Source organism: Nilaparvata lugens, chromosome 3 (assembly GCF_014356525.2).
Source record: "Nilaparvata lugens isolate BPH chromosome 3, ASM1435652v1, whole genome shotgun sequence".
NCBI lineage: Eukaryota > Metazoa > Arthropoda > Insecta > Hemiptera > Delphacidae > Nilaparvata > Nilaparvata lugens.
Window position 1 is genome coordinate 9,820,635 of NC_052506.1, and position 16,963 is coordinate 9,837,597.

General features: G+C 33.4%; 1 protein-coding gene across 3 annotated transcripts in view; it reads right to left on the reverse strand.

The window, feature by feature from the left end:
* LOC111044064 (exosome component 10) overlaps nucleotides 1-16,963 on the reverse strand; it is a 41,131-nt gene that overhangs the window by 16,497 nt on the left and 7,671 nt on the right. For all 3 annotated transcript variants that reach the window (XM_039425345.1, XM_039425344.1, XM_039425346.1), the window contains 7 exons: nucleotides 15,381-15,492; nucleotides 11,038-11,163; nucleotides 10,142-10,344; nucleotides 7,815-8,001; nucleotides 5,874-6,017; nucleotides 3,496-3,686; nucleotides 1,705-1,861 (listed from right to left, as the gene is read on the reverse strand). In XM_039425345.1, the coding sequence (XP_039281279.1) occupies nucleotides 1,705-1,861; nucleotides 3,496-3,686; nucleotides 5,874-6,017; nucleotides 7,815-8,001; nucleotides 10,142-10,344; nucleotides 11,038-11,163; nucleotides 15,381-15,492 (1,120 nt within the window). The remainder of the gene's footprint in view (nucleotides 1-1,704; nucleotides 1,862-3,495; nucleotides 3,687-5,873; nucleotides 6,018-7,814; nucleotides 8,002-10,141; nucleotides 10,345-11,037; nucleotides 11,164-15,380; nucleotides 15,493-16,963) is intronic.

Sequence of the window (16,963 nt, forward strand, 5' to 3'; positions counted from 1 at the left end):
ATATTCAGTAATAAATATAAATATAATTTTATTCGACCAAAAACAAACATTGTACAAACAAATTGAAATAAAATAACATAACTGGTGTAGAAAACACCCACGCATGCACAATACATGTTTATCATCATAGTCTAAATGAAGCCCCAAAGGTAATCCTGTGTGGGGCCTTTTCTTCGTATATTTAATCACAATAAAAAATGATCAAACAAAAGATAGAAAAAAATGAAAGAAGGAATATATAGAGTCTTAAATTAATGTATACAAAATCTTAAGAAACTACAAAATTTCAAAAAAGAATCAAGAGAAAAAAAATTGAAACTAAAATAATAAATCAGTGTTTTATTATTAAAAATAATAAATAATAGTGCTAACTATTGGTAATTGCTGCTAGTGGTGCATGACAGATTCTGAAATAAGAAAATTCTGCTCATTTCCAGAACCGGTTTAGAGGAATAAAAACGGGTTTTTATATTTTCAGCATTTCATAAGGTTTTATTCCTTTAGTGCACACAAACAATGCTATCGGAAACGTCAAACAATTAAAATTAATTAAAATATTATACATTGTAAATAGGAATATAAAGAAAAATAAAAATCTCAGTACCCTTTTTAAATTATTTTGATTTTCAAGACTTGAAAATGGCATCAATGTTGAAACATGTGATAAAATAATTTAAAAAGCCTACTGAGATTTTTATTTTTCTTTATATTTATATTACAAGTAGCCCTATATAGGAAAGAGATTGTAAATAGGCTACATTCTAATAGAATAAAAGTTTTATTCCTTCAGCGTACAAGCAATGCTATTGTAAACTAATTATTATTATTATTAAACGAAAATTCAAATTAAATGCTGTAATTAATAATAATTGATTAATTAATTGCTGTTTCGTTTGATAATAATAAATTCATTCGCATTCGAATATTTGCAATATCCCAGTAATTTCCAGCTACTGGAAACCTCTATTTAAGGTTTCCTCCATATATTTATTTTTCTACAACTGCGCGTAAAGAAAGAATTTACATACTCAATTCTCCTCGTAAAACAGCTTATTTCTGAGGAGAATCTACTTTTTCGCTCGCTAACCATTTGCACATGCGCAGTAGATTTTCTTTACGCTCGCAAATCATTCGAGCATGCGCAGAAGAGTTTCTTTACGCTCGCTAATCAGCTGATGATAAGCAGCTCGCCAAAAGACAAACCACTCTCGATCAGATCTTAAACTAAAAAGTCGGTAATTGTACCGATTCTACAGCCATGATGGATATCAGTGTGGACGAATTATTATAAACTACGCCAGATATAAGTGATTTAACAGGTTTGTGCAGTTGTAGAAAAATTGTTGTATGTAATTCGCGCGTAATGCTTCTTTATCGCTCTTGCAAAATTATCACGCTCCGCTTCGCGTCACGTGATAACTGTTTTACGCGAGTGATAAAGTCGCGCATTACGCTCTTAATACATAAATAGCTATTATTATTTTTGATACAATTACAATTCATATGAATATGATCGGGATAGAACAACAGCATAGCCCAAAATTATTCTGTTCCCAAATTTTGATAAATAATAAAAAGTCAATAATATGCTAAATATATGTCAATTATATCATAATATATGTCAGAAAAGATTTAGTTTTTGATATTTATTGAAACTGAATGGAATTATATTAATACTAGAGAAATATCAGCAAATGAGATTACCTTTTTGCATATCTGTGTACTTCTGTAGATGACGCTTTCTAGCAGGTTTGTGTTGTTCTTACATTTTTCTATCAACTGATTCCGAAGGAGGTCGTAAATGTAAAGAAGATAGTGAGTATCCTCTCTGGCATATCTAATGGCTTCGTCTGACAGAGGCCTACAGAAATGAAAAATTGTTTTATCGTTTGAATATTGATTGATCGAGGTAACTTACAGTATTATTAAATATTATTTTTGAAGAGACAGATTCAAGGATTCAAAGGTCAAAGAACCCCACACGTCAACCGAAGCTTATTGTGTTCCCAAGTAGTATGTTAGTTAAGCAAACCAATACCTGTGTCCTTTACAAGAACCAGGAGTTTTTCCCTATGCTAACATCCCATTCATCACCTGGTTGCTTATCCAGTGTGATATGCTTGGCAGTCTCTTCAGACTGATTAGTCCTCGTGACCTACGTGAGTTTCACTCCTGGCCTTCTTTGAAGGTCCTTCCGCTGACGAAGGGGCGCCAAGTTGCCTCTGGGGCGCCTGGCCATGGCCACCCTTGACTCAGCCTCTTGACCAACATTTGTGCCTGGAGTTTCACCCATCTCTGGTCTCTTGGTTTTTTCTTTTTGCCCCTCCGAAACTCTGCAGGGTTGAAAGCCTCACCTCTCCTAAGAAGTTTTGCCTGAATGGCCGCCCTTCTTTGAGCAGTGGTGAGTTTTGGCCTCTCCACCCACAAACTCGTGACCTACGCGAGTTCCACTCCTGGCCTTTTTATAGGTCCTTCCGCTGAGAGTGGTGACGCCAAACTGCCTCTAGGGCACCCGGCCACCCTTGACTCAGCCTCTTGACCTACATTTGTGCCTGGAGTTTCACCCATCTCTGGTCTCTTGGGTTTTTTTGCCCCTCCGAAACTGCCCTGATGGGGCAGATCCCGTGGATAGGCAAGGCAACTTCTGGAGTTGCCTTGGGGTCCATTTTAGTCACCTCTTACGACAAGCATGGATACTGTGGGTGAATTCTGGTTTTCAACGCATCTTTGAGTACGATGTTCGACTCAAAGCTCCTCTAACCCACAGGGGGCAACTTACAGTATAATATGCAATCTAATTTTTAACACATATTCATCCATCGAATAACGATGCATTTTTCAAGCTATATATTATAAAAAACTATATTATTTTTAAATATTTGGTGGTTCATAATTTATAATATGACACAAGCCAGGTGAAATAGATTTGATTTCAAACTGAAGGTAAAATTAAAGTTCAACCATTTACTGAAAGGTTGAAAAGTCACTTGTGATATCTTCCAGTCGATATACATAATCTCGGTTCAAACGTAAATAGATGAACTGTTGGTTTAAACCCGGAATGATACACATTATAATAAACACGATCATTTAATGGTAGTTAATTAAGCGTTGTGAATTATGCATTTAGTCCTTAGTTCTGACACCATCTTCTCTTCTTAGAAACAAATACCTCCAAGGATTCAAGCACAAATAATTTTAAGAAGTGCCCATACTATCAAGTATGTAAAATAAGATGTTCATATTTCAGAGAAGCTCCATTATTTTGAAGTTTCAAATTTCAAGAGCAGCAGAGGAATAATCTCGATAATTATCTATTTTATAAAATGTTATAACTTCATAATAATTGATATAACATTATACTGACTATTTTTATTCTGTTTAAAATACACTGATTGGTTCAGCCACACGCTATCCAATAACGTGAATCAATTTTATAATCTGAGAGTTGTTACGATCAACATGAATATTGTTAAAACTACTTATAATCCATACCTTGTCCTCCAGTCATAGAGCTGATAAGTTTTATTCGAATCAATATTGCAGAAAACTTTCAACAGATGAGCGAGACTGAGCCTATGGAAGTCGAGAACCTGAGCAGCTTGGTGCGTGTCAAACATGTTCACAATATAAACACACAAGTCACGCTGCAGCCATTGGATATCCGAGTCAGCTCCGTGTAATACCTGCACAATTGAAAAAAAACAATAAGACAGTGCATTTTAAACGTATTTGACTCAGCTTACCACATCAATTTTCCAGTAGCAAACCATGGAATCCTATACTATTAAACGAGCAATTTATGTTTATATGTTTAGATGTTTGGATGTTTAGATGTTTGTATTTCACCGGATCTCGAAAACGGCTCTAACGATTCTCACGAAATTCCAAACTTAGTAGGTTTATAATATAAAGATTCGATTACACTAGGTCTCATCCCTGGGAAAACTCGCCGAAGGACATTAAAAGGATAATTATTATTCATCCTTGGAAAAACAGCTGATAATAATTATTTCGTCGTCTGTTGATGATGGAAGTGAATGAGCGAGTTCATGTGTGTGGGACTGTGTCAAAATTATGACTCAGCTGTTGAACTTGTGTAATCATTCAATCAGGTATTAGTGCCGGTTGCAAAAAAGCCGGGTTATTTTCAATCCTGATTAATTCCAGTAGATCCATCTTTTTGAAATGGTCTTCTCTGATTTGGTTCACGTGAAATTAATCAGGATTAAAATTTAACCGGCTTTTGTGCAACTGGGTCTTTATGAGGGAGATTTTTGCATTCCTCTGGGGAATTAATCTCAATTTACTGTGATTGGATAAAACATTTCTGTATGAACTATGAATGTTATTATAATTTCTTCTTTCGTAATACATGTTTTATGCTTTTGTACTCCAGAGCGAAGCTCGGTTCCCGATATTAATAAATTATACAAGCAACATTAGATAAGATAATCCTTATTGATTTTCCTCCGAGTAAATAACAGATATACTCAAATTGATTTTATGATTATATTATATTTAATATTTAAAAATCAAAATCCTAATAATTGAAAAATCAAGTAGTATATAAATACCCAATAAATATTTTTTCTATTCATGTTTATCAATTTGAAACTTGATCGCCAAATTTCATCCAATGCATTTGAATACTTCAAAAAATTGTCAAAAATACAAGTAACATTCGAAATCGGCGCGTCTAAAATTAGGTAGCTGGTAGCTGTATTGAGCAAGCTTTAGTCAGAATCAATATTGAAGTTGAATACAACTTTTCAAATTGGATCTTACCCAAATTATCAACAGAATAGTTATTTGTGCAACTAGTGCGCAAAGTGACAGTTTGCTGCACCGAAAGAAACGTTTACGCCCGAGCCGTGGGCGAGGGCGGAATGGCTTCTTGAGTGCAGCAGAGGAGCTTTGCGCACGTATTTCACATTAAATTTTTCCTACAGTTACCATTGAATATGAAAAGTGGGTAATTATGGGTAAAATGATGGCTGAAATTCATCAAATGTTTGTGTGTGTGATGCTGTTATTAAAAACAACCTTAATTCATTTAAAAATTAATAATCCAAATTGAAGTTAAAAATTCTCAGCCAAAGTTCTCATTTTTATTCATTCAATAATCAGAAAAAAAACAGATAGAACAAAAAATTCGCATTCAAAATACACGCCAACAGCTGATTGGCTGAACCGACAAGCGCGCGACCTAGATGAAAGAATCGTACCTAAGTTTGTTTCATCCAGCTGAAAACTACAGAAACAGGATTCAGAAATTTAGACTTTTGCTCAAATTACCGAGAAAAATGCTCAAAGTAAACTGAAAAATATTTATAAAAATAACATAGACAGCAGAGAATATTTATTGTAGTATTCTTATGTTTTTTTATTTATATTGATATCGAACGGTAATCATTTAACCTCAAAAATCGAATTTTATAATGTATATTTGCTACTTTTCTCATTGCTTGCAGTTGAAATAATAATTATCAATAGAAAAAAACTATTATTTATTATTAAATGATGAGAATTCGTAAACGATGATTATTTAATTATGATTTAGATGAAGATTATCCTTGTTTTGGATTTCTAGATTGGGATTTTATCATAAATGTAGGTAGCCATTGAAATGATTCTTATCTAAAACCACAGTCATTGTTACCAACTTAATTTTTGTTTTCGAGCACTAATCCTCCATATAACCCACCAACTATTTTGTGTTGCCATGTTGCAAATCTGGAGTGCAGAAAATATTTTTCCCGCACTAGAGCAGAAAAGTGATTCTTTGCGTTGTGATCAGTGCAGGAATGGCCACTTTTCAAGGTAACTGTAGGAAAATATATTTAAGTTATCGGTCTTACCAGAATACTAACCTTGACAATTTTAGGGTCGGTGAAAACATCATTGAGAACATGTAACCTGTCTCTGAGTTCCAAGGCGTCAATCACAAAGTCTCTTTCTCTGGACGAAATCTGTAGTAAGCACGTAATTCCTTGGAATGTCCTATACGAATGATGCTGAGCAGAACAGAGATAAAAATATATTATTGATGTGTTTGCCAAATCTAAATTATCGACTTGATACAAATGAAAATTACTGAGATATTGCATTTATTCAGACGATAATGAATTAATTATTAAAATATTTATATTTTATAAACAAAAATTCAAATTAAATGCTGTAAATCACCCCGAAGACTTCTGCTACTGCAAATATTTTTCAATATTTCCATCTAGCTGTTTACCCTGTTGTCAATATTTTAGCAGTAGCAGAAGTCTTCGGGGTGATTTACAGCATTTAATTTGGATTTTTGTTTAGTAATAATTATCGGCTTGATATCATTATACTACCATCATTAAGTTAAATGCAAATTAAATAAGAATTCAATAAAATAAAATGAGTTTTTGAAACTTTGAACTTTATATTGAGCTATACCTACAGCCTTTACTGTTGGTGAAACAAGTAATTCAAACAACAAATCAAGAAATTCTTCAACAGATTTAAGCTGCGTTTACACCGAAGTTATTAACAAAATGTTAATAACTTAATCCTTATAGATTGTATTAGACTGAACATAACTCATCATACACATGATGAACATATGTGCTTGTCAAGTTACGTTCAATCTAATAGAATCTATAAGGATTAAGAATCTATAAGGATTCAGTGTAAACCCAGCTTAAAGCGTTCATTCCAAATAAATTCTAAACATTGTTTAAAAATGAAGATAGATGACTAAAAAATATGTTTTTTACACTGCTCTTGAGTTTGAGGGGTACAGTGGAGGTTTTATGAGCCTTCATTGCAGTCCATGAGCATATTAAAACAACAAAAAAGGCTAGTTGTGAAGAATTTAGGAGACAGATTACTTTATGTAATTATGAATCCAGATAAGTTCAAGTAAGTTGAGTTTTTTAATACATTCAAATTACTCGAATATTAGAGAATTCTGAAAGAGAAATATACATATAACGATTTCTATTTCAAATTAAGAGCTAAGCATCATATAATAATCGAAGCAATCATCTATATAAATAAAAATCGAGCCTCAAATTTTGACATTCAATAACTTTTATAAGTGTGCACCGAATTTGATGATTTTTTAAATTGTGTTTGTTATGTTTAGGAGCAGGTTTATGGCCTATCAAATTCATGATTCGACTTCAGGACTCTTTCCTACGGTCCATCAGAGTTTACATGCAATCCTTATGGGAGAAGATTTGTGAGCTGGCCACACACAGAAATAAAAATCAGCTGTTATAATCATTGCGTCATACAACAGCCGTAGGTAGATAGTAGACAAGAGTGTGTGCTGCTCCATAACCACCCCATGTATTTCATTCTAAACGCCCCGACTAAAAAAGAAAATGACTGTTCTGTGTGTAACCATCCAGCAGTGCGGCCTTAGGTTAAAGACTTACAGGTAATTCAGTATTCAGTATATTCAGTCCGTGACCGGCAGTCGCCAGACAGACTTCGTCAAAATATAAAACAATACACAAATAACTAGAGATGGCTGCAGATAGGTTGTCTAAAGACATTGCTTTGTTTCGAATAATTGTGCTGTCTTCGGTGTTCAGAATTAATTGATTTAGTAAATTATTTATTTTGCAGTTGGAAATTATCTATATAAATAAAATGCCGCATCGCGCCTCCTCAGGTGTGCATCCAGCTAAAGTTTGTCATGAGATGCATTAAACTATTTGGGGGTACGAAGTTCGCCGGGCCAGCTAGTACATAATAATAATGTATTGTTTGTTATTAATGTATGTTTGTTATTAATTAATGTATTTGTTAATATATTTGAAACTAACCTCTACATCTACAGCTATTTCATTCTGACATTTCAGATGGTTCATCATTTCTTCTAATGATTTGTTGTCATTGACAATCAGAAATGGCACCTCATCCAACGCTTTGTATGCTATTGGTTGTCTGTGAAGAAGTTGTTCTTCTCTCGGTTTGAAAAGGTCCAGTTCATATTCGTATGGATGACTGAAACTAATAAGAAACAAATATCAATATTATACTCAAATTCATATCAACTACAAACAGTTGAAAATTATGTCGAGATTCCTGAAGGAGGTTTGAAGCTGTCAACGATTTAAAAAATCCAACATAATGAAAATTTAATTCAATAACATGAAGATCATGCTATGATAATATCATATTCACCAATAAACTGCAATAAGTTGGCTAGTGAGCATAAAGCCGTGTCCACACTGAACAAATGTTCGACATACATGTTCGGCAAACATATTTGTTGAGGAGCTCAGGGACAAACACTTTAAAAAGTTTGGACAATCATTGTTTGTCAATCAAAACATAACTGTTTTTCCAAACATTTTCAGAGTTGACAGCTGTAAAACATGAAAAATGTTCTTCCCACTTACAAATATTTTGTTTGGTGACTCGTCCACACTGGTCATGGGCAAACATTATTTGTCAAACATAATAAAATTCGCCCAAACTTTTTCAACAAACATGTAAGTCGAACAGTTCAGTGTGGACACGGCTTAAAATTGAACATTGAGACTATAATAATATATGAGTGTTATCCGTTACACCACATTCATATGAGTTTGGTAGATTATATCGGCTAGCCTAGTTCCATTCCATTTCATCCATTGTTTAATTCATCTTACTTCTAAATCGGTTGAGGGACTTGCACGTTTTCTACGAAATTGGCCTCTTGTTGGGACCCATAAAACAAAAACAACTAATTCAAGTTAAATACACTTATAAGTACTGAACAATTAAATGAAAAAGTAATGTCACTATTATGAATAACTGATACAATTTTATTGCAAAATAAACTTGCAAACTATAAATTATGAATTTAGATGGACTGATCCAAATAATTTAGGTATTCCATGACATCTATTTGGCTTTCCATCTACTCCAAAACAATAACTGAAATGTGTTTGCTCAGTTAAGTCTAGAACTTAAATTTAAACCCTACCCCAGTCGAGGGTTTAAAATTACGCTGTTTCAAGTTCTGGACTTAACGATTTTTGATAAATGCTCGACTCGGAAAGAGGCGAGAATCTAATTCAAGTCTTGGACTTATAAGACCTTTACTCAGAAAGCGAAATTATAAACTCCAGGGTCTAACGTGATCTCTAAACTCCAGAGTCTATTCAAGTCCTCGACTACGTTAAGGCTCTGACTCGGAAAGTCAATTTTCTGACTCCAGAGTTTAAGGCCAGTTAAAATCAAGAACTTAGCTAAATCCCGAGCTCGGAAACCGGCCCTATGAACTCCAGGGTCTAACGTGATCTCTAAACTCCAGAGTCTATTAAAGTCCTCGACTACGTTAACGCTTTGACTCGGAAAGCCAATTTTCTGACTCCTTAGTTTAAAGCCAGTTAAAGTCTAGAACTTAGCTAAATCCCGAGCTCGGAAACCGGCCCTATGAACTCCAGGGTCTAACGTGATCTCTAAACTCCAGAGTCTATTAAAGTCCTCGACTACGTTAACGCTTTGACTCGGAAAGCCAATTTTCTGACTCCAGAGTTTAAAGCCAGTTAAAGTCTAGAACTTAGCTAAATCCCGAGCTCGGAAACCGGCCCTATGAACTCCAGGGTCTAACGTGATCTCTAAACTCCAGAGTCTATTCAAGTCCTCGACTACGTTAACACCTTGACTCGGAAAGCCAATTTTCTGACTCCAGAGTTTAAAGCCAGTCAAAGTCTAGAACTTAGCTAAATCCCGAGCTCGGAAACCGGCCCTATGAACTCCAGGGTCTAACGTGATCTCTAAACTCCAGAGTCTATTAAAGTCCTCGACTACGTTAAGGCTCTGACTCGGAAAGTCAATTTTCTGACTCCAGAGTTTAAGGCCAGTTAAAATCAAGAACTTAGCTAAATCCCGAGCTCGGAAACCGGCCCTTAAATATTCCATTTCTTCATAAAGGACAAAATACTCATTTATCATCGGAACAAGAAGGTTTCGTAGTTGAATTAGCATTTGTGCAACTCATTCCAAGATTTTCAATTTACTAAGAAAATCTAATAATGCTGTTTTGGTATAGAAAAAACGCTTAGCCCAATAAATTTGGTGTTTGGTGAACAAAAAATGTCATTATAAGTTAAATAAATATTCTATAAATTGCCATTATACGTAGAATAATGCAACTTACCTTTCTCCATGTTCTTCGTCCTCCTCTACTAATATAGCCAGAGGTTTCAATGAATTCGGCTTATCTGTTATTCTGGGCTCGAAAGGGATGTTCCTATTGTCAATTTTATCCTTGAATTTGATTTGTGGTCTGTGTGTTATTCTTGTGTTGATCAGTCGCACCATTGCTCTATTTTTACTCCAGTCCTTCAAAGGTGGTGTTGCCTGGAAAATATATTTCAAGCCGTGAATATTATTTTAGCTTGAAAACAGCGCCCAATGGTATCACTCTCGTGATGAGTCTTTAACTCGAATCACTACTGAATGTGAATACAGGAAAGACAGGAAACTCCTTGGAAATCATCAAAGATATTAAAGACATACTGATCAATAGATAAATTTTGAGGTATATTCATACCGAAAAATATGGAACAGCTTAATATGCTAATACTCTAAAATGTTAAGCTGCGTACAGATATACGCGACTCTAACCCGCTCCGCGCACTCTCCGCCCTCGTTCCGCCATCGCTCCGCCCCCGCTCTGCACTAGCACCGATCATGAACGTTACGGGAGATGTTAGCTCTTCTCGCGTCCCACTTTTGCTCCCCGGTCGATCATCAATCGCTCTGCTCGAGTGACGTTCGGTTGCGGAGCAGAGCGAAAGTCTGTACGCACCTTTAGACCATAATGATTCTTTAGAATTAGAAAATAAATGAGGAATATCGAGACAAAGTTTGAAGAGTAAAGAAAATAATCCAAGTTTTCACTTGAGTTTCAAAATTAGATAAAAACTATTTTTTCTTTATTCAAACATAATATTTTGAGATGAGACTTATCAATGAATGAGGTTTTTTCAAAAGGTTCAATTGATCTATGGGAACTTTTAGTTATCGATAGAGTGAATGAGGCCAACTTACTGAGTTAGGTCCATTAATTTGCACGATCGGTGAATTCCTATTTTGAGCACCTTTTGCAGCAGCGATTTTCGAGAGAACTGGATCAGGATTCCTCTTTATTCCTTGAATTTCATCCAAATTGATGTCCTGTTGATATTCATACAAAAGTGATGAGTAAAGTTATATTTTTCACCACCTACTATCTCAAATCGTTTACATTCGATAATTATAGATGAATTTAACTATGGACATTTTTTAATTCTTAACAAAGACTTGGTTTCAATGGGCGTAGCTATTGTTCTATTTTATTGCATGTGTATAATAGAATAATATGGATATTAATAATTGGAATATTATAAATCCCTAGATAGGGATAGGGAATAGGCCCATTGAGATTGAATAGATATAAAAGATGCCATTCCTCATGAAGTATATATCATTATGAAACGTTAGATTCAATCTTCCCTATAATAATTCTCTGAATTTATGATCTAATGATGTATATCACTGTTTAAATTGATAACATATTTTTCTAATTTCTCCAGATTAAAATAGAGTTTAACATACACTAATATACAGAATGTCCCACGAAATGTGTAACAGTCGGAGACCATACATTCTACATGAAATTTGCAACAAAAAAATTGCATGGTTGCCTGTAAAGTCGGTATACGGGCGAAAGTTTTACGTGACAACGACTTTGAGTGGTAAAATAATTTTAATGTGAATATTCATTCGTATAGTAGGAAGAAGGATGAAATAATAATAGTAACAATTTAAAACACTTATTTTATTTATACATAACGATTTATACTACTTTTGTGATTGAAAACTACCACAACATTGTGATTACTACAACATAACCTATTCACTTATACCTATTATACTTACACTTATACCTATTCACTTATACTTATTCACATAACCTATTCTCTAAGTAGTGGCGCAGTCGCAGGAGATTGCTCCGTTTCACTCTCTCTCCAGGTGAATGCTGCTGCGTTGCTCGCCACTGCTCCTATTCGTGCTCTTTCCAGACGACCGTGAACCGAAACGAACGCTCTCACTCGCTCTCATTGTGAGCGCATAACGTGGGAACGTAACGCAGTTTCTTGAAGTGTCACCCGGCAAACCAATTTATAAGACGTTGTCACGTCAAAATGTAAAGTAAAATGTTCTTTTATCGACCTCAATTTTCGAGATATATTGATTTTTCTTTTTAAAAAACTTCAATAACTAAAAACCATTCGGTCAAAATCTAATTCTAAGGATATCGCTGGAAAGAAGAAGAAATTTCCAATAAGATTCATATAATTTGTTCCTTTGTTTCACGTTTTTGAACTTTTTATGAGCGTTCAAACTGTTTGAAATTCAGCTTTGAATTCGACGAATGTACTTTTTTCAACTTTGGACGCTCATAAAAATATGAATGTTATTGGAAATTTCTTTCTCTTTCAAAAAATATCCTTAGAATTATATTTTGACAGACAGTTTTCTAGTTATTGACGTTTTTAAAAATATTGAAAAATCAATATATCTTGAAACTAAGGTCGATATAAGAACATTTGACTAAACATTTTTGTGCATTCCATGTAGATTCTAAACAGTCTTTGGCTGTTACACCTTTCGGCTGGGACACTCTATATGGCAGTACATGTTAAACACTATTTCAATCTCGATAAATTATAGAAATATGTTACCAATTTCAACAGTGATGAACATCATTACATCATAATTCAGAGCATTACTGAAGGAAGATTACGTTTACATCTCTCATTGTGTTGCATATCCATACTCTCACTTTTTACTATTTATTTAAAAAAACCTGGAATAGGTAATCATCAGACTGACCAGGTAGAAACGATCGTCACTGCTAATAGTAAGTGCATTTTTCACTTCATGATTATTTTAAAATTCAAGTTTTTTACATCTCTCACGTTTTATAAGTTATATAATGAAATATACATAATGAGTTACAGAGGAATGCCAGTTAAACTCTGTATGACTAATTATTCATAAACTTAGTGAAATTAAACTTCAAAAACTTAAATAAAGTTAAACTTTATAATTATTTTAAAATTCGAGTTTTTCACATCTCTCACGTTTTATAAAAGTTATATAATGAGATATACATTATGAATTACAGAGGAATGACAGTTAAACTTTGTATGATTAATTATTCATAAACTTAGTGAAATTAAACTACCACAACATTGTGATTACTACAACATAACCTATTCACTTATACCTATTATACTTACACTTATACCTATTCACTTATACTTATTCACATAACCTATTCTCTAAGTAGTGGCGCAGTCGCAGGAGATTGCTCCGTTTCACTCTCTCTCCAGGTGAATGCTGCTGCGTTGCTCGCCACTGCTCCTATTCGTGCTCTTTCCAGACGACCGTGAACCGAAACGAACGCTCTCACTCGCTCTCATTGTGAGCGCATAACGTGGGAACGTAACGCAGTTTCTTGAAGTGTCACCCGGCAAACCAATTTATAAGACGTTGTCACGTCAAAATGTAAAGTAAAATGTTCTTTTATCGACCTCAATTTTCGAGATATATAGTTTTCTTTTTAAAAAACTTCAATAACTAAAAACCGTTCGGTCAAAATCTAATTCTAAGGATATCGCTGGAAAGAAGAAGAAATTTCCAATAAGATTCATATAATTTGTTCCTTTGTTTCACGTTTTTGAACTTTTTATGTGCGTTCAAACTGTTTGAAATTCAGCTTTGAATTCGACGAATGTATTTTTTCAACTTTGGGCGCTCATAAAAATATGAATCTTATTGGAAATTTCTTCCTCTTTCAAAAAATATCCTTAGAATTATATTTTGACAGACAGTTTTCTAGTTATTGACGTTTTAAAAATATTGAAAAATCAATATATCTTGAAACTAAGGTCGATATAAGAACATTTGACTAAACATTTTTGTGCATTCCATGTAGATTCTAAACAGTCTTGGCTGTTACACCTTTCGGCTGGGACACTCTATATGGCAGTACATGTTAAACACTATTTCAATCTCGATAAATTATAGAAATATGTTACCAATTTCAACAGTGATGAACATCATTACATCATAATTCAGAGCATTACTGAAGGAAGATTACATGTTTACATCTCTCATTGTGTTGCATATCCATACTCTCACTTTTTACTATTTATTTAAAAAACCTGGAGTAGGTAATCAATAGACTGACCAGGTAGAAACGATCGTCATTGCTAATAGTAAGTGCATTTTTCACTTCATGATTATTTTAAAATTCAAGTTTTTTACATCTCTCACGTTTTATAAGTTATATAATGAAATATACATAATGAGTTACAGAGGAATGCCAGTTAAACTCTGTATGACTAATTATTCATAAACTTAGTGAAATTAAACTTCAAAAACTTAAATAAAGTTAAACTTCATAATTATTTAAAAATTCGAGTTTTTCACATCTCTCACGTTTCATAAAAGTTATATAATGAGATATACATTATGAGTTACAAAGGAATGCCAGTTAAACTCTGTATGCTTGAATCCAGAAAGCACTTTCCTCTTTATAAACAATGATAGCCAATGAATTTGAATGAGCTTCAATTCGCATCAACCCCATTTACAAGAAAAAGATAGAAGGCATTTCATGCGCAAAGTAATAATAGAGTAAATGTTCACACCTGATAAAATATAAATAAAAATAGAAATCTAAATATCCTTTTCAAAATTGTTTACTCACATGTTTCAGCTATATGATGCCATTATCAAGTGATTGGAGAATAAATAAATACTATTGCAAGCTTCTTATTTTTGATCATATTTAATGTAATTTTATTTTTTCCAAACACTTGATAATGGCATAATAATAATAATTTCTCTGATTGTCAATGAATTGCAACCAGAGGAGTTTATTGACAAAACATATACATAATATTTATTATATTATACATACAAAATTGCTAATACTAAACTTAGTTCTAATTATGATACTCCACTATAATAATAAGTGTCGAGTTGATCATAATATTATTTTCTAAAACATGTATAAAAAATGTAATTAGTAGCCTAATTTTGAATGTAAGTAGTATTTTATATTATTAAAAATAATATAGCCGAAACATGTTGTGATTAAACAATTTTAAAAAGGGTAGGCCTACTCAGATTTCTATTTTTATTTATATATTCAAGAGTAGCCCTAAAGGAAAAGACAACTGATAAAAATATATGTCATTATTATGTTATGTTAATTACCTAGTACCCTTTGGCACTAGTTAACCCATTTAAATAAATATTTGGTTACCCCGAAAAAATATTTCCTATAAGTTATTATTTATAAAATGATTACTTATGATTTACTATTAAAAGCTTACCACTCTTTCCAGAATAATGTCGTTTGTATCAACAATCATATCATGCTTTTCTTCTATATCTCTTCTGATTATATTGCCAGCAATTCCCTCATTGCGAATAGCGTTAGATAACCTGAAATCCAAATTAAATCGAATAATATCTTAATCGTTATCTTTCTGATAAGAAAGATTTGCTCAAATATTGAAATGACTATCAATTTCGGTACATTTTTTTGAAATTTCACAATGTATATTTTTACAGATGGGTATTACTGAGATATTGCAATTATTCAAATGCTAAAGAATTAATAATTATTATTAAACGAAAACATTAGATGGTGTAAATCACCCCGAAGACTTCTGCTACTTACCGTGTTGTCAATATTAGCGCAGTAGCAGAAGTCTTTGAGGTAATTTACAGCATTTAATGTGGATTTTCGTTTAATAATAATTATGTATATTTTTGTGACTATAATCACTAAAATAGTGATGAAGAAGTACGAAATAAGACCTGAAACTTGTTAAAGGAAATAAGACCTACAACTAATTATTTTATAAACATCCTTCTTGGTAGCCTTCATCACTAAGTTAATATCTTCGGAATTGTCTGTAAGTTACTTGAAAGTAGCAGATAACCCGTGCCGAAGCACGAACACTGGGAACAATTTTGTGTTGTGAAATGCAATCTCCTTATGTCCAGGAACATCTAAAAATAGTATAATATTCATTATTTTGTTAAAATTGATGGTTAATCTTCATCAGAGATGAAAATTCTCAGCAAAAAAAATGATTTTGATTGGTTTCAATCGATAGCTTTCAAAACCAATCAAAAACATTTTTTGCTGAGAGTTTTCAACTCACATTAAGATTATCGACTCAATTTTAATAAAATAATGAATAATTATTCATTAATATAATATAATCAATGGATTCACTTGGAGAAAGCTTTGTTTGATTGGGCTTTTATTGTTGCGTAAACTTTGAATTACAGATAGTATTTTTTTTTTCAATTGAATCGGCCTGAGGAGAAAGGGATCATGATAAAGTTTTTCTTTTTTTATGGTTGAAATGAGTTATTTACTGTGAGATACATCGATTGGAGTTGAAAGGGAACATGTCAGCGTTCTCTTTATAGGAGAAACAGATATAGTATTTTTGCTGTACTGGAGTGAAAGGGAACTAGTCATGACACAGATGTTTCCTTTCAACGCCAAACATTCGAAAATCAACTGTTTGTCAGTTGTGATTTTTATTCTATTGTTAGGTTACCTTTGATTCACGCGTTGCTTTGAGGTTAGATTGCTTACAGTTGAGGTGTTTTGTAAAAGTTGAAGAGTGATAATTTATAATATCATCATGAGTAAGAGGAAGTTAAGAAAAAAACTCAATTTTAAGGGGGTGAATCTTAAGCTGCGTACACATATACGCTCTTCCAACCCGCACCGAGCACGCTCCTCCCTCGTACCGCCCACGTTCCTCCATCGAACTACAGTCGCGCCGCCCACGCACCCATCATGAACGTTACGGAAGATGTTAGATCTTCTCGCGTTCCCCGGTCGAACCATTGTTGCTCCCCGGTCGATCATCAATCGCTCTGCTGGAGT